Source organism: Drosophila busckii, chromosome X, assembly GCF_011750605.1.
Source record: "Drosophila busckii strain San Diego stock center, stock number 13000-0081.31 chromosome X, ASM1175060v1, whole genome shotgun sequence".
Taxonomy (NCBI): Eukaryota; Metazoa; Arthropoda; class Insecta; order Diptera; family Drosophilidae; genus Drosophila; species Drosophila busckii.
Genome location: NC_046608.1, coordinates 2,615,888 through 2,639,088, shown reverse-complemented (window position 1 = coordinate 2,639,088; position 23,201 = coordinate 2,615,888). Strand labels below are relative to the sequence as shown.

The 23,201-nt window shown below is 37.9% G+C and overlaps 2 protein-coding genes across 2 annotated transcripts; one reads left to right on the top strand and one right to left on the bottom strand.

The window, feature by feature from the left end:
• Positions 1-988: 988 nt before the first annotated feature.
• Positions 989-20,536, bottom strand: LOC108606513 (serine/threonine-protein phosphatase 2B catalytic subunit 3). The gene is given in 4 exon segments (XM_017996681.2): positions 989-1,448; positions 1,451-1,554; positions 1,556-3,384; positions 20,371-20,536. Coding segments are annotated over 3 exon segments (1,770 nt in total). The 5' UTR covers positions 3,076-3,384; positions 20,371-20,536; the 3' UTR covers positions 989-1,302.
• Positions 20,537-20,979: 443 nt separating this feature from the next.
• On the top strand, positions 20,980-22,168 carry LOC108605698 (histone deacetylase complex subunit SAP30 homolog). The gene is made up of 2 exons (XM_017995489.2): positions 20,980-21,660; positions 21,774-22,168. The coding sequence occupies exons 1-2, from the start codon at positions 21,268-21,270 to the stop codon at positions 21,900-21,902; spliced, it is 522 nt and encodes a 173-aa protein (XP_017850978.1). The 5' UTR covers positions 20,980-21,267; the 3' UTR covers positions 21,903-22,168.
• The last annotated feature ends 1,033 nt before the right edge of the window (positions 22,169-23,201 follow it).

Here is a 23,201-nt window from a genome sequence, read left to right as displayed (position 1 = left end):
ACATACACAATCACCAGAGAGATGAGAGAGAGTGTGAGGCGACAATGGCGACTATAATGCTTATACATACATTCGTTTGTATATAAATGTAAATATACATAAGTGTGTGTGTGTGTGTGTGTGTGTGTGTGGGAGAGAGTGTCTGTTTGTGTGTGAGAAAGGAGTTTTACATAGTTATAGAGATTCAGTCGTTTTTGCTTGCTTTTTTCTTTTTCTTGTAATAAAATATTTTTTTAGTTTAGCATTTTGTTTTCTTTTTTAAGTAGTAGTAGGAAGTATTTTATGTTTATATGCAAAATGCTTGTGTGTTTAAGTAAATTAGCTACTGCTTCTTTTATTGGTGTTTAGCTGCTCGTTTATGAAAAACAAATTAATAGTAACAACAACAAAATAAAAATCGCCTCGGCGCCAACACAACGAAAGTAGAAAAATTCTTATAAGCGTTTCGTACATTTGTTTTCTTATATTCTTTGTTTTTTTTTTTCAATATTATTATTAAGTGTTTATCGTACTTAACGATTTTCTATGCTTTTGGGGCATGAGGAATTTGTTTTTTAAAATTGTATTTAGTTTTTTGTTTTTTTATGGTTTGCTTTTTAAATACAGAACCGAGCATTAATCTTAAGTTTGCTTCAAATTTTTGTTTTGCTTGTTGCAGTTGCAAATTTGCAATTAATTCAACTAATTTGCTGCCTTTGTTGTACGCACATTTGTTAACACTTTTTTTTTTGATATAACGTTGCACAAAATTTTGATATATGTATAATTTATATACATATATATATACAATTAGATTTATGTTTCAAATATATATTTATTCATATATACATATGTATATATAAATGTTTATGTTTTGTTTTCTTTGTTAATCAAATAATTAATACCAATAAGTTTAAACGCTGTTTAGCTTGCGTATTAGCTTTAAATCGCTTTCTCATTTGTTGTAGCTTTTCATGTCTCCAATTGACGGCAATTACATGTGTGTGTGTGTATGTGTGTGTGAATTGCATCTATGTATATGTGTGTGTGTGCAATGCCGCTTGCTGTAAATTGATTTCTCTTATTTCTCCCTCCCACTCTCGCGCACAAGACACATTTTGTTTTATTTGTTGTTGTTGTTGTTGCTGCTGCTGCTGCCGTCGACTGTTGCTCATCAACCTTTAGCTCTCTCTATCTATATCTGTGTTTTATTCTCATTCTCTATTGCCTATTGCCTATTGCCTCTGGCTTTGACCCACTGACTTGGCTAACTTCCTGACTGCTACTGCTACTGACTGCTCAGCTCTGCTCTCTGACTTAGAATTATCCATTGATTGAATTCGCATTTGCATTGGCCGCTGCTGCTGCCGCCGCCGAGAGTGACTTTTGCCCCTCCTCCGCCGGCGATGGCGTCGCATCGCGTCGCGGCGGCATACGCTCGTTGACCGCATCCAGGCCCTTGCTCCGCAAGAGGTGATTTGTGATTGCGAAAAGCCCTGCATGCATTCTAGGGATTGCTTGCCGCCGAGAGGGCCCGGGGTAGGCGCCCGCGGCGTGAGGCTTTGAGTTGGAGCCTGACTCGGACTCCTCGCGCAGCACTGAAAAGACTCGGGCCATTTTGCCAATGGCACGGATCTTGTTCCGGATGACCTCCTTGCGCAGCGCCGCCTCGTCGTCGGAGAGCGGCTCCTCGCTCTCCTCGGTCATGAGCTCATCGTCGGAGCAGATGTTCAAGACGTTCACCAGCATCTCGGTGACCTTCTCGCCAACGAAGGGCAGCGACCATGTGAACACGTCCATGAAGTTGGGAAGCCAGTAGGGATGCGGTGAGCAGTTGAACTGCCTAATATTCATCACGTTGTTCTCGTACTTGAGCACCGCCGCCTTGTTGTTGTACACGTCGAGATAGTTGGGCGCCGAGAAGATCGTGATCAGCGAGGGGAATCCGGTGGTCTGACTTTTGCGGTACATGCGGTAGCCGGCGTCCTGCGCCTCGTGCGCCCGTATGATCGAGAGCAGATTGTTGTTCTGCAGGAAGTCGCAGCAGGCGGCGTAGCTGTAGAAATACGAGCAGCCACGCACCGAGTTGTGCGTATAGAAGTCCGAGTTCTTCTCGTTGCCAAAGTCCTCCAATGGGTCGGACCAGAGCAGGTCGCACATCGGGCCGAAGGCGGGCGGCTCCTTGAACCGATCCAGCCGCCTGATGTCCTCCAGCTCGTGTATCTCCGGCGAGAGGCCGCCGTGCACGCAGAGGAACTGCTGGTTCATCAACGCCGCCAGCGGTAGGCAGTCGAACGCGTCCATGCACGCGTCATACACGCGCTCCGAGTATTTGATTTTGCACTCCTGCTTGAACGTAAAATACTCCGTCAAGTGCCGGCACTCGTGGTTGCCGCGCAGCAGGAACAGCGTCTGCGGATACGTGATCTTCAGCGACCACAGATACAGCACGCACTCGATGCTGAAGTAGCCTCGGTCCACATAGTCACCCAGAAACAGATACTTTGTCGTTGCCGGCGAGCCGCCGATTTCGAATAGTTTCATCAGATCAAAGAACTGCCCATGGATGTCGCCGCAGACAGTGACTGGCGCCTCAATGTCAATCATGGTCTTCTCCTGGCGCAACAGCGTGGCGCCCTCCTGGATAATGCGCAGTGCGGCGCTCTCCTCGATGCGTCCCTCCAGTATGAAGTGCTGCTTAAGTACATCGTGTTGGGGTTTGCCGGTGCGCGCGTCAAAGACATCGGTGCAGGTTAGCTTGCGGCTGGGGGGGAAGGGCACGCTGTCGACGACGCGCTCCTTTGTGGATATTGTGCTGCGTTTTGTGGGACTTTGTGGTGCGCCGGCGCTGCCGCCGCCACTGCTGCTGCTGCTGCCACCACCGCCACCGCCACCGCCGCCGCCGCCCGATGTCCCCGTCGTGCCAGTTGCGCTCTTGTCATGTGTGTTGTTGACGCCGCCGCCGCCGCCGGCGCTACTGCTGGCAGCATTTGGCTTTTGATTTTGCTGCTGTTGCGTAGCTGCTGCTGCCGCTGCCGACGCCGACTGCGACGGGCTGTTGTTGTTGTTGCTGCTCTGTGCTACTGGCGAAGACATGTTGCTCGACTTTGACTGCTGACCAAGTCAATGCGACTGCTGGACACGCAACGCAACTTCGCCGCCGCTGCTTCGGCCCACTCACGCCCACTCACGCACGCACACAATCGACGCTTCGGTTCGCTTCGCTGCAATTGGCACCGTCTCGCTCACTCGGTCGACCGACTCACTCTGTCTGTCTGTCTGTCTGGATTAGTTTATGCGTGTGTGTGTGTGCGTGTGTGTGTCCAAGTGTAACGCCCTTTGTCCTTGCGCTTCAAATTGCTGTGGCCGCTGCTTTTGCTGATGTGTCCTTGCACCTAGCGAAGCCTGCAATTAATCACAATCAAGAATGCTTAATTAGATAAATGCTTATCTATTTACAAATGCATGCATGTGTATTGATAGTTGCATGTGTGGGTGTGTGTGTGTGTGTGTGTTGAAAGTTTCAACACGCCCATTCACTTATCAATTATTTGCAAAGTGTTTTCGCTGAAAGCTGAACACTTGTCGGAATAAAATCCAGTCCCAAGCTTAATAATTCAGCTAAACATTAAACTAGGGTTGTATCTATTAAAAATAGAATATTTGTTATGCCGGTCCATGCCCGAGTCTTACTTTACTCATCATTCTTTTCCACTTTTCTACTACTTTATCAATGGATAGGATAATTCTATATAACACGTCAATGTTTGCTTGAGTCCAAAACCTCACAACAAAAAGTCCATTGCGGATTTTCATGCACAAAGCCCGTGGATTTTTTCGAAGAATTCCCAGCTAATCTGTAGATTAGGTTAGAAATACTAATCAGAGTCGGCTGGATGATGAATATCAACATGGAATTTTTGTCAAAATCTCTCCTTCTCTCTTTTTGGAAGAAGTTAGACTTCTACAACGTTTTTGTGAAATGTTGCCACCAAAAACTTATCACCAATATTGGTGATATATATGAAGCAATAAAAAAAATATTTAAAAATCTGAAATAAATCAAAAACGCTTGGTCATGGTTTTGACCGATGCCGAAAATTCGGGTTTATAACTAAGGAGTTATTCAAATTCTAATTTTCTATATAGAGAGCGCGGGGTGCGCTTGCTGTCACGTCATTCAGCGAAAACGAGTTGTGATGCGTCAAAGTGTATATAAAGGTTTGTTGCGCCCAACTTTAATTAGTCCACTTGTTTCTAATCCTGATTGTCCATTGTGCACTTATTTAACTTAATTACAATCTTAAGCATTAAGTCATTTTCCAATTGTTCATTGCTTTGTTTCGTATACGAAAGTGCAATATAAATATTACACAGTTTGTAGTACGTGCATATTTGAATTTTATTTGACATTTACATATGTAAGTATGTAAAAAATGTGTGCGTGTGTGTGTGTGTGTGTGTGTGTTGTGATTTTGATTTGCATTTGCGTTTGCCCTTTTTGGCATTGCTTTGGCTCTCATACGTTTTTAATTGCACAGTCTCGTAATAAATGTTGAAACAATATGCACATGGGTGTGTTTCGTTGTTGTTGTTGCTTGTGTGCAGAATAGTAAAAACAAAATTAACAATCAACGCTGGCTAAGCTAAATAAATAGCACGCTACCAATCACTGCAGCTAAGTAAATAACACACACACACACACACACACACACGCACGCACACACATACAGCTACAGATTTGGATAGTTTGTATTTAGTTCTTGCTCTAACGATTTGTTTATAGGCCCAATTAAAAACCGCCGGTCAACGTTTTAGCTAGAGCACGATATAAAAAATTAACCAAGCCAAACCAATTTAGATCGACATGCGCGCCCCTATAATCAAAATCTAGTGGGAATTTTGTTTTCAAAGCCAGCCTGTCTCTTGTTTCTGCGATTCTGGAGAATGTCCTTGGCATAACTAGCAATTTGAGCAAAATATATAGGGAGAACTTTTCAAGGATATATCAAAAGCCACTTCGAGCGCAACGCACTTGGCATGAATGTCAAAGCGACAAATGCGAAGAGCACAATTTACTGTCTCGACTTGAGCATTTGAGAAAATCATAAAGCAGCAGCAGATACTTCAATTATATCGAGAGCAGTCAGCTCATATTTTTGAAATGTAAATTATGCGTTCAAGTTTAGGCGCAGTGTGTTTCAATTTAATGAGCAAAACAAAATACAATCTATTGCAAGCTTATTTAATGCACCAACGTTAATCCCAACGTCACCTTTATACACAAGCAAAGCGCAAACAAATAAAGCAAAGCAGCAAAGGTGGCCCCAGACCCAGTCCCAGGTTTGCTTGGTGGCGTGTTTTTTTGCATTACGTTACTGTAAAATGATATGCGCAGCGTTAAAAGAGAGAGAGAGGGAGCAAGAGCGATGGAGAGAGAGTGGAGAATGCAGCACACCTTGAAGTGAAGTGTGCTCGGCATAAGAAACAGAGATTTATAATGGAAAAATATAATAAGGATAAAGAACATTTCAAATTGCACTTGCAATTTTAATTAGTTTTGTTTGCCTTTTGGCTTTCTCAAACGCTTTGATTTCGGGTCGGGTCGGGCCGGGCCGGCAGTGAATCATTTCATTTCTGACTAAGTGTGCACCCAATCAGGCAAAACAAATGGGAACAAAGTTTATGGCAAAGAATCTAGAGCAATAATCATAATAGTAATGTTCTATAATCTTTGCTATTAGTGCATGCTAAACAGCAAAACAAATGCGTTATTTTATTATTTTTTAAATAATAATGATGTTTATGTTCTGCTATAAACAAAAAATAATTTTCAGCAAATTCAAATTTGGCAAGACCCATAATAATTTCATAGTTTAACTGCTTAACTCATCTTAATACATTTTTGAATTCTCATTATTTATGTCAGAAAAATAAGAAAAGTCGACATTACAACACTTGGATTATTGAAAAAAAAAAAAACAATTACTAGGCTACGAACTTTTTATGAAAACGGTTTGCAATCAAATATTGATCAGTTCTGCTTGATTTCTTAGTAATGAGTGTCAATATCAAAATTCTAAAATAAGCTCGATTAGCTTAAAAAATATATGAAGCTATGCTGCAAATTTGGTGTCTCTAGTTTTTACAGGTGCTTAAATCTTGGCGCTCATACAGACAGACAGAGGCAAACATAATTAAATATGCCAAGTAATGAAATGTTACTAGGTGCGCTTGGACTAAAATTTTCTGAGATATAACAATTCATAGTTTGATCTTTATCAATTTCAAAAGCAAAGCAAACTCAACCGACACTGAGAGAGCAGCAATATGTTTGATAATTAAATTATGAAGTGTGTGTGACTAACACGGGCAACAAAGATTAATTGAGAAACCAGCTGGGGCTGGGGTATGGATTTGTTTTCTGGTTCACATTGAGCGCAAAGCGAATAATCGCCAAAGCCACAAGCATAAATAAAGTTGAAATTGTAAAAAATACAGATTACAGATATTTACATAAGAGCATATATATGTATGTGTGTGTGTGTGTGTGTGTGTGTGTATAATTTGACAATAGATAAGAAAAGTTATGGCAAACGAGCGAGTTTATGTATATGCAAATTTCTATGACTCCAGAGCAAACCAGCTGACCATGTGTCTATGTGTGTGTGTGTGTCTCTGTGTGTGTGTGCCAATATTTGAATTATTAAACAAGTTTCAGCAGAGCAAAGTGAAAACAACATTTTATCAAAGTGTGTGTGTGTGTGTGTGTAGCTAATTTTCATGCATATATTCCATTTGTTTGTTCATTGTTAAGTTTTTATTGCTTTTGCGCATATTTTTGCGTTTACACGATCGCAGAGCCCCAGACGCATGTATGTAAAATATTCGACATTCCTTTTGTACCTGCCCAACTTTCCCCCCGCTCCACACACACACACACACAGCAAAATTCAATTCGCCACCCGGCCAGCAACAGCGCGCGCTCCCCTTCTCCTAGCCCCCCGCTGCCGCACTAAGACAACAAGAACAGTAAAACAAACACGAGGGTGGGCAGCAAGAACTGAGAATTTTGTTGTGTGCGGTTCTCTAATGAAATATAAAATTTTTTTGTTTACTTCTGCTAAGGCTGCTTGTTTTTTTTTTTTCATTTTTAAAATTCTACACACACATACATCTGCAAATATTTATGTATATTTGCTTTGCTAGCTCTTGGTAATTAAAAAGCAATTATGCACACGATAATTTTTTAGTTGCTTGTTTTAATTTTTAGTGCACACACAAAAAGTCAAAAAAAAAAGCAAGTTGAGTTGCATGTAAAGGGCTTTGCTATTGTTCTCAATTGTCCCCAGCGTGCAATTTGCAGAGAGCGCAAAGAGAGAAAGAGAGAGAGAGAGAGAGAGAGTAACATACAAAGAGCTCACATGGTTGAGTAATTACATCAGCACTTGTTATTAAATCTCGTGTGTATAATGGTCACAAAACTGAACCATAAACGTGCCAGCCCACCCACACACATATACACATACATAGACGTGTGCACAAGTACACGCCAAAATTAAATTGTGCCCCCAAAAGTTGGTAAACGTCACCATAGCTCGTGAGTCAGTCATGAAGTAGTTTGTATGCTCACACACACACACACACACACGCACACAATTATGTATATGTGTGTGTATACATGAAATGCTCTCGTTGACAGCCCCCAAAAATGAAAGCAAGACTAAAAGCTAAAAGTTGCGACTCTCGGCCAAAGCGTAGTTGCTACTGTTGCGTATATGTATGCGTATGTGTGTATGCGTGTGTGTTTGCTTATATCCTGCAGTCAAATTAGCCTAGCCAAGCATCATTTGGGCGCTGCCATGTTTAACGTAAAGCTTCGCTACAGTCAACAATGTCATGCTTTGATTTATTTCTACTCATAGCTCATAGCTGCGCTCATAGCTTGTTATAGATTATAGAACAAGCAACATTAAGACTGTGTGCTTTAACTATTATCATTCATTAAAAATTGATTTATTGATTCCCCATGTAATGTGTTTTACTTAACTGAATCCGAGCACTCAAAACTTAAACTCTGTGCAATTGCATTGCATAACAATTATGCCCCATACACACACACACACACACACACACACACACATGCATAGTTAATGCAATTTGATGTTAGCTTTGCCTATGCATGCATTAGATTGGGGGCTCTGAGCTGGGCAAGCATTTGGGATGTCCCAAATTGAGGCACAAGCCGGACATTTAATGGAAATAAAAATGGATATGCGCATTGACAGTTGCAATAAATTTAACTCCCATAGTTATTAACCTCAATTCGAAATGCGAAATTGAAGCGAAAAAAACAAACAGACTATTAACAAAGCGACTGCGACTATGAATTAAACTCTATACTATAGTTTCAAACTACACATGTGACTTAGGGTAGCTCGATTTGATAGTTGAAGAAAATTTACAATTTATTGCTGAATTTTTAATTTTTCGATTTCGAAATTCGATTTTTGATTACTGTGAGCTCGTTTAACATTCTCCAACTTAATCTTAATTTCGAAATTCACGTACTAGAATAGCTAAAAAATAAATATTTCAGCTCTTTTTTATTTTTCTAAATCGATTTTCGATTCAATTATCCAAGGATTTTGTGGAAGTAAAAAGTGACATTCAATAATGAAATTCAATAAGGAAAAAAATTGTACGTACATTTTCGAATTTTCATTCCAACTTAATTTGAATTAATTTCAGCTTTTGAACTCTTCGATAACGATTTTCAAATGATTTTAATTAGTTTGTTGCATTTTCGAACTTTACTTCGAACTTAATTTTAATTTCTAATTTTGGAAATATTGTCCGACTTTATTAATTTGAGCTGATTTTGAAGACAAGTAACAAGTTGCATTCAATACATTATCGAACTTAATTTTAATTTCTAATTTTGGAAATATTGTCAGAATTCTTCGTATATTTAATTATTTTGTAAAATTTGTACAGTTATTAGAACGAGACACCCTAATGCGTATATATTACATAAGGTATCTTTATTACTTTAACAATATATATTTGGAATTCAGACTTGCTCTATAATTTGTACAGAGCTCAGTGGGTGGGAGTTACTATTGATTCCTTTAGCTTGGGACGTTTATTGATTTATCTTTTGTGGGTTTACAAACTATAATGAACTGTTAGTTATCAGCGCCAAAGCGAGTGTGTGTGACAGGCTAAACCGGCATTTCGAAATGGGCCCCCACCCAACCGGTTTCGTAATTAAATGCAATTTGAACGGATAATTAAATTCCATTTGGTGACATGCATTTTCGTATATAAGTGCTAAATAGCATATGCAACTCTTTCGATTTCAAATTGAACAAGTCAACTGACTGACTGACTGACTGACTGTTGAGCTATTTTGTGTTTCAGGCAGCTTTGCTTTTTGTTTGCTAAACACAAAACACAAAATAAAATAAATTGCGTGCAAATTAAGAGAAGACACAACAATTTCTCAAAATACTTTGACATAAGCTGGGGCGCTGGCGCTGAAGCATAGAAGAAAACAATTTCTGTGTGTGGTGTGGCATGAAAATTCATTTCATTTCATTTTCATTGCTTTACTTATTTTTGGTTGCACTACTTAGAATATATATATACTATATATATATGCATTTCCTTGTTGTCTAGTAGCAAGTCATAAAATTAAAGCTATAATAAATGCAAATAATTTCGACACTCATTTCATTTGAACTTCTTAAATATTGACGCAACAATGTGCGCAACTAATTAAAGTGGCAATATGCTATTTGTTGTTTAACTATTTGCAAAATGTGGCAAACTAATTAAAACTGTGTCCCGCAACAGCTTTTCTATACTTTTTTTTTTATTGTTTTTGTTTTTGTTTTTTTTTCTATCTACGCCTACACAGCAGGTCTGAAACCCAAACAACAACGACAACAGTCACACTTGTTGTTAGCATTACGCAAACAATGTGCAAAGAACAATATGTATACTATATCTTTAGCTATAGCTACATATCTGTTGTTTGTCTACGTGTATTAAAAAACAAATTATAAAAATTGTGGATACAGCCACCCACACAGCAACCGAAAGCCAAAAGTATTCAAGCAACAAATTGTTTTTAATATTAACAAATTCACAGTACAGAGTTAAAAGTCGTCGCAACGTTTTTATCATGGACATAAAATCAATTTTGCATTTACCCCGAATTTGTTTCATATTAAAATTCAGCGAAATGTATTTATACATTTTCTGTAAAAAAAAATCATAGAAATGTTGAGCTACAGTGAAAGCACGCTAAGTGGCAAAGGTAGTCAAATAATTGGGGCAGCTTCTAGCTATATTATTGGCAAGCAGTGTTGCCAGTTTAGCGATTTTGCGGCTAGATCTAGCATATTTCAAATAGAAAGCATACAAAATAGCTTTTAGCCATAAATCCAGATTAATAATAAATATAATTGTAACTTTAAGTTACAAAACTTGTGTATGTGAATTGAATTTTTAATCATTAGGATTGGAAAAAACAATGTAAAATATAGAATATTTTATACTAAAACTATTTTTCCCGCCAAGCTTAGCAGGAAAATAGCAGTGACTAGCCAATTTTAGCTAATTTTTAGACAGAATCTAGCTGGAAATATTGACTGCAATTCAATATTCTGAATGAATAATGAATATATATGGAAATAACAAATGAATTGCATATGTTTATATCAATAATATGCAATTGCTTTTTGCTATGAATCATAATTTGTTGTTTAACAAGCGCGAAGACAAGGCTAATTGGATATACAAAATCTAATTAGATTCTAATTGATTCTCATATAGTTTGAATTAAAGTACAAGGACGACTCGACTTGTCTTGCTGACGGACAATTAACAATTTTTAAAATGGTTGCCGCTCTTAATTTCTTTTGTACAATTGCTACACAAAATTCCATTGCAAATATTTGGCGGGGGTGGTGGGGGAAGGGGTTGGGGTTGGGTTAATCAAAATGTTGCGAATATTTGCAAAGTGTAACAACGCAAAATGCTGTCATGCTGTGTTTTTTTTTTATACGTTAATTATATTAAATTGACATTCCGACGAAGTCAGAGTTATTGCAAATCAGTTCTCGCAAATGAAAGCAAATTAATTAGATTTGCTTGAATTTCTTTTGAAGTGAATTCTATGCAAATGAATGGGGGGTGGGTGGTGTGTGAGTGGGGTTTGGGTCATAATCATATCAAACATTTATCGCAGTGACAATAACAAGCGTTGTTAACAATGCATTTGCATAATTTTACATTTACACACACACACACACACACATGTATGTAGAATTAACATGCAATGTAATATTTAAACAATTGTTGTTATGCTTGTTTTTGTTTTTTTCTGTTTTATGTTCTCGAGCATTGTTGAAAGGTCTCATTGAAACTGTTGCTTTTGTATTTGGCTGTTGCCTGTTGTTTGGCTAAAGCGCTTTTGGGCGCTTGAGCGCACCAATACTTGAGCACATGCGCAAACACACACACACACACGCAAAAGCGTCATAGAGAGAAAACAGAGAATAGAGCAGAGCATAAAGTAAACAAAAAGAAAAAAACAGAAACAGTTTTAAATTGCAAATTATTCAGCAAAAACCGGGCACGCTTTGTTGCTGGCTTAGTGGTTTGGCTAAGACAGAGATAGTTAGAGAAAGAGAGAGTGAGTGTGTGTGTGTGTGCACAGTGGCACCAAGAACTGCGCTTCAAAACGCTTGTACTTTGTTTTATTTTCAACCTCAAGCTAAGCTCAACAATTTAAACAGTTCTTTTCATTTTGTAATTTTGTCACACTGTGCAGCGTTGTACTAAAATCGCCTGTGCTTTGTTCTCTTGTTTTTATTTTCTCAGGCTAAGCTCAACAATTTAAAAAGTTCTTTTCTTTTCTTTTAATTTTTTGCTGTTTTTGCCACACTGTGCAGCGTGCTGCACGTTGCGTGTCGAAGCAGCGTATTCGCTTATTATTCTTTTATTTTGTTTAACGTTGGTTATGCTTTAACTGTTGTTCTTGTTGCTCCTTGGCGTCGCCTTTTCTTGCCAATTAATTATAATAATTAAGTCTAAGCAAGCAGCAAAAATTATGTGAAAAAAGAGTAACAACTAACTAGCCAAGCAACAAATAAAACGAGCAAACTAAAAACACTTTACACGCAAACGCATTTTACGGCCGTGCCAATTTTCCGGGCAATCCTTTGACGTCTAAGCGCACTAACAAACAAAAAAGTATATATACATATATGTATATGTTAGTACACACTCAGTTTAAAATCGATTTAAAAAGCGAGTCCTTTCTCTATGCATTTGACCCAGAAACATTTTTTGAAAGCCAGCAAAGAAAAGAAAAACAGTTTCGTCAACAAAGTTTGTTGGAAAAAAGTTTGATATAATTATAGTATATGCTTGCCCAGCAGCGAATAATAGTCTGCTATTAAATTAACACTATTGCTATATACTTAATATAAATGCATTGAATTATTTACACGCGCAAAGTTTTAAAGTTAAAAATTTGTATTTTATTTCTATTAAATTCAATAATTAGGCTCAGAGATTAAAACTAGGCTCCCGTCCCTAGTTCCACCCGCGATTAGACACTTGGCAATTATAATCAGTGGAGCTAACAATTGACTGACCAATTTGAATAATTGAACTCATAATTGATGAGCTATTATCCAATCCATGCCAGTCATAGCATAAACTGCAGCTGCTTGAGTCAGATTATTAAATATTCTAGGGAGTGCGGCGTTTGTTTAATAAAGTGCGTACGGCAGTCGATTTAGAAAGAAATTGTACTGAAAAATAACCGATAAAATCCAGAGTAAAATTAAAATATAAAACACTTATTATATAAAACACTTTTTAATTTTATTAAACAATTTATTTTTTTTATTAAAATTAATTTAAGTATTAAAAATAATTGATTATTTTCATATAATAATAAATTAAAAATTGAAAATAAATACGTATTAGTTTTTATCATAAGAATTGAACTGAAATATCTTTTTAACCAAAGAACCTATGTCAAATATCGAACAATATATATAATCTAATAATAAGAATTTTAATACAAAAAATTTATGCCGAATATGCCGTAAAAAAAATAAGTTATGTGTATTTTTCCCACCCTCCTCCAAGGCTCAATTTTTTTTAAACTCATAACTATTATTTGCAGTCCCTAATAAAATCTTTTACTGGGCAACTTTTTTATTTTTAAAACATTGTTGCACATTTATTTAAATACAAGTCGAAGCTTGTCAACTTAGCTTTAATTTCAATTTAATCAAAAGGCAATTTTATATGCAATTTCTCAAAATTCAGAAGCTTAATATACCTACAGGAATTTGCTGCCTAGTGCTGTATGATGAATATATTTATATATATATTATATATTGTATCTACATCGTATGTGCTGGGTGTTGAATGTTGCCCTTCCAAGAGAAAGCACAAAATAGTTAAGTTTACGTTTATTGTATTTAAACTTTAGCTGCTGCCCCCCACCACCACACACACACACACACACACACACACACACACAGAGAATACAATACAATTGATATTTTGCAGCATAATTTAACAGCAAGAGAATAATAATAAAATAAAATTACATTAAATGAAGTGTAAGCAATACTTATATACTTTTTGCTTAAATTGACTCTTGCTGTTTAATTTGCATTTAGTATTTTCGCATTTGATTCATTTATTTTTTCTTTTGCTTTGAGTGACAGCTTGGACTCTAACGACTGCGCTGCTGTCTGCTCCAATAAGTCAAATAGTTTTTTTTTTGCTTTTACTTTTCTCACTTTACGCGATTTATTTTATTTTGTTTTTGGTTTCACCATGCGGCATTTACTCGCATTTATTTGATTTATTTTTTGTTGTCGCGCTGAGGAAATTATTTTTGGCAATTGTATTCTACTTGCAGCAGTCGCTGAGGGGATGGGGGGGCATGGCTAAGAAAGGCGGGGGGAGGTTGGGTGTACAGACAGATGATATGGCGATGGCGACCTAATTTCGGTTTCTGTTTTACAGTTTTTGTTCGTTTGTTGGCTGAGTTGTGTTCTTTTTTTTTTGTTGCCCCCCCTGCAATTAGCCAACAAAGTATGTATACGCATATTTTGTATGTAGAGTGTGTATAGAGAGGGGAGATATGTGATACCCTCTCTATATGTCATGTCCTTTATTAACGTTGGAATTTATAGACCGTTATTATATATTGCTGGCAATGTTATAATGTTTGTTGTACTAATATTTTGTATTTGTGCGTGTTCTATTAATATTTTGTGAAATTAGCAAATGCATTAATCTGTTCTAAAGTCCTAAAGCTCAAGCCAAAACAAAAACCAGCTGATGTAAACACTAGTCAATAGATAATAAAAGTCAATAAAAATTGATACTCAATTACTAAATAATATAAAAAAAAGAGCTATGTACGCCCGAAGGTTTAACTGTAATACATAACTGTGTGTTTGTGTGTGTGTGTGGGGGCTGCATGCGAATGTCGTAAGCAAAGTACATACACACACACACAGGTATTATTGTTGCTGCTGCTGCTGCTGCGGTGCGTGGGAGACTGAAAGAGAGCGCGCGGCTGGAGAGTCGTGTCATTGAGAATACTGCACACGCAATTTGGAGTTGTGTGTGTGGGTGGGAGCAAAGTCATGCTGGGAAGCGCAAAAATGTAACAAGCATAAAACTCGCCACACATACATGCGCATATACATAACTTTGCACTCGATACAGTGGCGGTCATAAAAAATGCAAACTGCACACACACATACATAATTCTTTCTTTCGCTTTTGCATGGATTACGCTCAAAGTTGCAGCTGCTGTTGCTTAACAATTTTACAAAAAGTTTATAACTTGTACAACAAAATACATTTATGTTGGGGTAAAAGTTTTAGCCCAAGTCTAAACGCTTAGTGCAGAAGAAAAGTTTTGTGCTGTGTTGGGGCCGAGAAAGGTTTTTGTGGTAGGCGAAACAGCAATGCTGTTATGACTTTTATGGACAGCAGTGTAAACTGTGTGTGTGTGTGTGTGCGACTGTGCGCAAAGTAATTGTAACGAGATACACAATGCGTTCGTTCAAGGCGGCAGAGGGAGTATAATAAAAGGCTACAGAGCAAGTGCTAGAAGGAAAATGAAGCAAAAGCGAAAGAGTGGGGGGGGGAGAGAGAGAGGTTTGAAATGGACAAGCAGCTGTTTGAAGCGCGAGCTGAAAGTGAAAGGGCTTCCAAATGATGCTTGCACACGAGAACAAGAGAATGGGCGGGGGCGAGAGCACAATGCGAAAAGGGAGCCAAAAGGTTATGGCTTGCCTTATAAAGGGTACGCGCGCGCGAGCGAGAGAAAGAGTGGGAGGGAAGATTGTACAAGAGTGCGCTTTTAAATATTTAATATTTATAACTTGAGCAGTGAAGCGAGAGATGATTTGTATCCCCACCGGAAGCTAATCTCGAGTTGAATACATACACACACATACACATACACATACAAATAAATATACAGCTAGCAGCCATACAAGAAGCAGGCAGAGTCGCAGCAGAGCTTTTCACGGGGCGCGAGAGCATTTGTTTTGACCTGTGACAGGCGTATATGTAAATATGTATGACAGTTAGTATGTATTAATGCACACACGCACACACACACACATAATTTTAAGGCATGCTGCATTAAATAACAACAAAATACGAAATCGTAAGCAAATAAGCATGCTTTATCGATTCCCAGTACATATAACAGCATGTACATGCATACAAACATACATATGTGCATATGTATGTACATTTATGTATGTACATATGTATGTATATAGGAGAGTACGTGGCCATGGCCGAGGCGCCCATTGCTTTTCTTATTATACTGCAAGGCAATGCCAATAAGGATAAAAGCGAAGTACTAGGCTGGCTGAGCTGAGGCGAGCTTAAGCTTCAAACATTGCTTGGTTTGGCTTGGGCGCACTTCATTTCAGTTGCTTTGCTGCTTCTTCATCATCATCATCTTTCTTTTTTTTTTTTTGTTGTGTGGGGAGTGTTGGAAAGGGGGGCCAAAAGTCAACCCTGACCGCTGTTGGCTTTGCTGGCAAAAAGCCTGACAAGCGAGGCGCATGCACGAACCCACACACGCACACACAGGCATATGCACATAGCATACACACATACACATGTATGTAAATAAGTTAGGCGGTCATTATGAAGTCGTCGTCGTTGTTGTTGTTGTGAGTGCGTGTGTCCTGTTGCTGCCTCTAGAAAATAACAATAATAATAATAGAGAGGCAGTACTACATCTCTGATCGGCATACAACTACATACATACATATGTGCCTATGTGTATGTATACATAACGTATATGTATATACGACCGGCCAAACGAGCGACAACTGCAATATGTGGACAGCAGCAGAGCGCAGCAGCAAGCACAACAACAAAAGCCGCAGCAGCAGCAGCACATAACAGGACAATCAACATGCACAACGGTGTGTGTGTGTGTGTGTGCAAACGAATGAGCGCTGATGTCATGCGAAAAGAAAGTATTAGAAGCTTCTCGCCGCCTCTGCTTCTGGCTCCGCCTCTGCCTCTGCTTTCCATGCACGTGATGTACATACATATTGTATATGTATGTACATATGTATGTACATACATTATTAAATTTATCGTGCCTTTATTGCTTATAGCCAATTATTACCAACAGGCATGGCATGCATATGTATATTCCTCTGTTCCTTTTGTTGTTGTTGTTATTTTGTCCCGCATGACGTCACGTGCATACTAAATGGCTCGTTAGTTAGCTAGTTAGTTAGCAAACGACAAGTGTACTCGAGACATTTAAGCAGACATTGACATAGACATAACTGATTTTTCGTTCGATTGCAATTTCGATTTCATTTGAATATTTAAAACCGCTCACGTCTTTTATTTTCTTTGACATTTTGGCTAAAATTGAAAGTTAATTGCCTCATGCATAATTTCTGCATTTTACTGCCTCGCTTAATATTTCAAATCAATGCCGTTTAGCACAGCGCGCGGCCGTTTCAATTGCTCATTTCAAATTGACATTTAAAAACCAATTACCAACAGGCGTAGTCGTTCAATACACACACACATATAGATATAGCAATTGTATGTATTGTGTTTGGGGATTTTGTGTGAAAATGGTCGCACTTCAACTACCTGTTATTAAAATGCACTACCGTTACCATTTGTACATAGAACCAAAACCAGGTGTCAAAATACAAAACAAAAAACATGTGACTAAAGCTTAAATATATGTTGCACACGCGTGCGCGCTTTTGTTTGTGTTAACGTACATAGTTCTTTTGCTTTTTATGCTCTTCAGCCCACTGTGCCTGTGCCCTGTGCCTGGTGACGAAACAACGGCTAGCGAGCGGGCGCGCGGGCAGTGAGGGGAGCTGTGTACTCTGGCTGTGGCTGCGACTGTATGATGCCAGTAATTTTTTTTTTTTTTTTGGTGAGTAGCGCGAAAGCACAAAACGAACATGCTCTTGCTTTCTCTCGCTCTCGCTTACGTACGTATGTTTGTGTGTGTGTGTAAGCTTAGGTTTTGCTTTTGACTCTAACATAAAATTGTTGCGTGCCAAAGACGGAGAGTCCTGGCTTGCTACTGCTTTTTGTGAGCTTTCGGGGGTTTTTTTTTTGGTTTGGTTTGGTTTGGTTGCTTTTGGCCAAAAGAGTGTTTGTATAAGTGCACGCAACACTAAAAGTCAATTGACCCGAAACTGTTTTATGTATGAATGTTAATATACTTGTGTACATAGGCGCCCCCCCCCCATGTACTAGCTACACTCAAGTGCAAGCACATTTTCATTTAATTTTAAATATGTACATACATATGTATGTATATATCTACATTATGTACACAGAGGCTGCGGCTGCGGCTGCTGCTGCTGGTGCCGCTGCGTTTTTTCTTTCTTCGTATTTTAATTTCGCACATGAGAACTCAGTACATTTAGTTTGTTTAGTAGTTGCTCCCGCTATTATTAGCGCAATGCGCGTACAACAAAAACAAAAGCAAAAGCAACAGTAGAATATATTCACAGCAACAGCGCCAACAACAACAACCTGTGCTCTCAATTTTGTTTCAGTGTGCTGTGTTCTCAAGTTGTATTGTTTTTTTATCTTTGCTTTTCCACCATTTGCTAATGCTTTATTTTCATTTATTTATTTATTTCACTTGCCTCAATTATTTTCGCACATTCGTAGCACAATGTTTTTTTTTTTTTTTCTTTCTTTCATGCGTATGCATTCATGCTCTGGCTCTATCTCTGTTTTTGGGTCTCTTTTTCTCTCTCGTTCTCTGTTAGCCTCCCACGCACTCTGCCGCTGTTGAATGTTTGCAGATACCAAATCGACTGCAGCTGAAGCTGCTGACTGCACTAAACGAAGTCATCTTTTGTTAGCGAAACAATAATTTTTTTTCTTTTCTTTTGTGTGTGTGTGTGTGTCTGTGTGTAGTATATAGTATATATTTGCATATTATATACATACTTAGAGCAAAAACTACTGCACTCTTTTGTAAAACTATAAATGAAATAATATTCAATACTCAAGTCATTTCAGCGCACACACATACATATGCATATATGCATGTAATACACAGCACGCGCATTTTAATAATAATAAAACCAAATCCACTTAAATAACCGGGTCATCAGCTTGCAATGATGGGCAGTGGCGATTGTCTCTCGGCTTAGCGATTAGCGCCAACGGGAATAATAATAATAAAGAAAACAACAACAACAGCAACAACAACATGACCAAGCAACAATAACAAACGACTGCATCATATTTAATGCATGCTCTCTGAATGGCGACGCGTTGTAAAACGAGTAAAGCGAAAAACATCATTCAGAGCTGTCCATGAAATCAACACACACACACACGCACGCACATTTATATACATGCACACTCATATGTATACATATACAGCCGAGCTTTCGTTGGAGTTTTGAGGCTGGACTGTTCAAGGACAACGGTACAACAACAACAACAACAACAACAACAACAACAATACATAGTACATACATACATTTGTATATGTATTTCTGTTGTTTTTAATTCTTAAGATGAGTTTTGATTTTTTTTTTGACAAACCAAACTTTATATTGGTATGAAGCTGACCCCCACAGCGACTGCGCAACAACAATGATAACAGCGTCAGCTGAAAAAGTTATGTTTTCCCGTGTATCTCTCTCTCTCGCTCTCCATCCGAAAAAAGCTAAAGCCAAAAGCCTTCTTCTATCCAGCCAGCCTAACTCCTACATGAAAATTTTCAGCGGTGTGCTGCTGTTGTTGTTGTTTTTGTTGCTGCTGCTGCCTTGGCTTGGTGTCCTTTCCACACACACACACATACATACATACATACATATATATATATATATTCGTAGTCACAGGAACCGTAATTTACATGCGGCTCTCTTACTCTTGCTCTCGCGCTGCCTGTATAAATCTCTTACACACACACACACACGCAAATTTTTCTTGTTGAATTTTACTGTTATTTTGGAGACAGCATCCACAGCTATTTTCGTTTGTTGTCTTTTATATACATATGTATGTATGTACACGCACACACGAGAAAAAAAAAGGCTAACGTTAATTAGATATGTAGGTACATATTCCTCATCACATCTAATGTAAATACATTTATACATATGTATGTATGCACTATGTACTCTATGTAGAGCTATGTACGTTCATGTGTATGAAATGGGCACAGTTTTATTTTCTCACTCATTGCACTTTTTTTGAATTACGGCGCGTGGCCTTTTTGCATACTGTCTTTTGGCCAATGGGAAAATATCGATATGTGAAAGGGCATGGAAAAGCCCGCAGCAACGCGTTCATTGAGCCGATTCTTTTGGTTAATAATGCAATAAACGAAACAAGCGAACGTTCAATGTATGTGGGCAGTATTATTATGTGTACATCATGTACTACATATGTACATAAAACAAAAAAAAAATATATAACATTTCAAATACACGCACGCACAGAGCACGTCTCAGTTCAGTCATACATACGTACATACATATGTATGTACACATACATACATACATGTATACTTTGCGCTGTATGTATGCATACATTCTTATATATGTACATACGTATGTATGTGTGTGTTTCCAATTGGTGTTTGTTGAAGCTGCTGAGAATTTTCTGCTTGCTGAGCCGTCGCAGCAGCGTTTGGCATCGCCCCCTCTATTGTACGAACATATGTATGTATGTGTTTCTGTGTGGGCTTTTTGGTATCAACACCTTAGTTGCGTGTTGCACAATTTAAACAATTTCAGTTGACCAAAAAAAACATACAAAAAAAAGAATGCGCTTGCAATTTACCTTCTCAATATTATTGCTACACTTATTTGTTCACAGAACGACGCGCGCACGGTCAATTAATTCACAAAACACGTCCGGGTGAATTTAACGTTAACAATTTGATTTTTTGTAATTATTTAGTTAACAACAATATTCGTCGCAGCTGCATTAAAGACGTTGTCCACGAACGACGGTGCGAAGAAGAATAACCGTTAATTTTTTTAATGTTAACTAACAGCCCGCTAACAGCCTGTCAATTTCGGCGAGTAAATGTTAGCTACGTGGTGTTATCTTAACTCCTGCGAGTAACCTCTGTTAAGTTAACAGAGCGAAAACCTTTTCTATAATACTGTATTTATAAAAAAAAATCATATTATCATGGATGTTTAGAAAATCAATGTATTCTAATACAATTAATAGCTTTTATTAAAAGCCATATTTATAGGCACTCAAGGCAAAAAACAGGACGTGGAGCAAATTAGTAATAAAAGGATCACTTTCTCACACTGGTCAAAAGTTATCCGACATATTTGTCTCTTGCTCGCACTTACACTACAAGCTACTAGTGTGCTGCTCGCGGTACATTTCGTGCCAGATGATATGCGCAAAAGTATGAAATGATACTTGGTTACTTGACAACAACAAGTTAACAGCACTGCTTGATCGGGGGGTGACAAAACGCACAAAGCAAAGCAAAAAGCAGAGAAAATAGCAAAACTATGAATTGAATTCCGTGTGTGTGGCAATAAACCAAAGTGTATTCATTGCAATTAGTTTAACACACGATATTAGGTATAAATTATAGATCTACTCGTAAGTGGTTCGCCATACAGACCAAACGCAGCAGCAGCAACAACAACAACGAAAACAAGAGCAATAACAATTGAAAAAAAAAAAGAAACTATATATTAAGCCATCATGAACGGATTTAGCACCGGTGAGGAGGACTCGCGAGGCGGCCATACTGATCAGACATGCTGCCTTATCGATGACATGGAAAGATGCCGAAATCCGGCCGGGTACGCCAGCTACAGTAAACGTATACAGAAAACAGTTGCCCAGAAGCGACTGAAGCTAAGCAGTGATCCAGGTGCGCAGCATATTTACATATGCGATTTTCACAAGGAACGCATACAATCTGTACGCACCAAGCGGCGTCGCAAGGACAGCGAAGATGACAGCAATGAGACTGACACCGATTTGCACGAATTCCCAGATTTATATCAGCTGCATGTGTCCACGCTGCGGCGCTACAAACGCCACTTTAAGGTGCAAACACGCCAGGGCATGAAGCGAGCCCAGCTGGCCGATGTAAGTGGCAAACAAATTGTTTTATAACTTTTTCTTATGTGTTGTTCCTTATGTTTTTATTTTTTTTTCTCTCTCTCTCTCTCTCTGTTTCTGTGTTTTTCGCTGTTGTGCAGACTATCATGAAGCATTTCAAGACTATACCCATCGAGGAGACGGAAATTATAACGTTCTTTGTGTATATGGTGAAAATGGGCTCGAATAAGCTGGATCAGAAGAATGGGATAGGCAATGACACCACTTGAAGTCAGCTTCAAAAGCTGCGACATCGGAGGCAATTGCGCTATCGTGATTGAAATTGTAATTGCAAGTTGCCTAGTTGCAGCGGCGTATGGTTGTCCAGCTTACACACACACACATACACACACACCCATTAATTGTCTACAGTGAGAAATTTTAGGAGATGCATATGACATTTATGTATATTTATGCAAATTGTGTATATTTCAGATTGTCAAGCCTTTCAAAACTTTTAGTGTATAATTCTCAAAATTATTGTTAATTTTACAAACAAAATATATGTATATTTATCTACATATATAGATGCATACAAAAAAAAATGCATATTTATTATATGATGGTTATTTGCTAATGGCCTATAGGCAGGTTTTACTGTACTATACACACTCAGACACACACACATACACACATTTAATATTTAAACAGGCACAGCAATAATAATGTCAAATAACACAACTGGTGCTCCACACATACACGTCTAGTTAAAAAGCAAGAATATTAAAGTAAAATAAAATATTAATTAGCATTCAATGTTGTTAGTAGCTCTTTATACAAACTACACACACACACACATGTATATGTACATACTATATAGTGTGTATATCTGATGACCCAATCTGATAATGGGGCCAAGAACCGCCGCAAAGTAAAGTTTTACCTTAAACATTTTCCGATTAGTGGACACAACACACAAAACAAAAACCTATGAAAAGCAATCAATTTATTCTAAATCTGCCAACGAAAAAAAATTAGTAAATAACTTCAATACATTCAACAAATTATATGTAATAATCTTATGCTGTAATTTTAATTAATTATAAACGAATTGAATTTTAAGCAAACTAAATTTAAATTTAAATGAACTGCTCTCTTCGGCAGGCCGAAGCTCATATGCCCTTGCAGTCTGATCAGAGTATATTTATATACGATTATTGCGATTTGACTTTGATTGCCTTAAGCTTTGAAATTGATGATATATGTAATTTATTGTTTCTTGGTAATAATTATTTTATATGCCATCCGTATGGTATATATGTATATTTAAACTGTAAGGGTAGCAAAATGTGCGTGGCAATAAAATACATAAAATTTTCACCTCATTTATGATTTGTATATCATGCAAGTTTTTCTATTTTATTTTTTATCTGCTTGAATTAAGTTTTATTGGTAATTCAATTACCAGCATTATTTACAAAATGTAGTTTTGAGGATTTGAGACTTGAGATAAACAACTTTTGGTTTATACAACTTACTAAGCTAGACTTAAAATATATCTTATGCAAACTACGTTTGAGCAGAAACGT

Bases quoted from the DNA above. Each gene is read 5' to 3' on its own strand.
- LOC108605698 (XM_017995489.2), top strand. From the start codon at position 21,268: ATGAACGGATTTAGCACCGGTGAGGAGGACTCGCGAGGCGGCCATACT. The intron at 21,661-21,773 runs GTAAGTGGCAAA...GCTGTTGTGCAG, and splicing joins AGCGAGCCCAGCTGGCCGAT to ACTATCATGAAGCATTTCAA.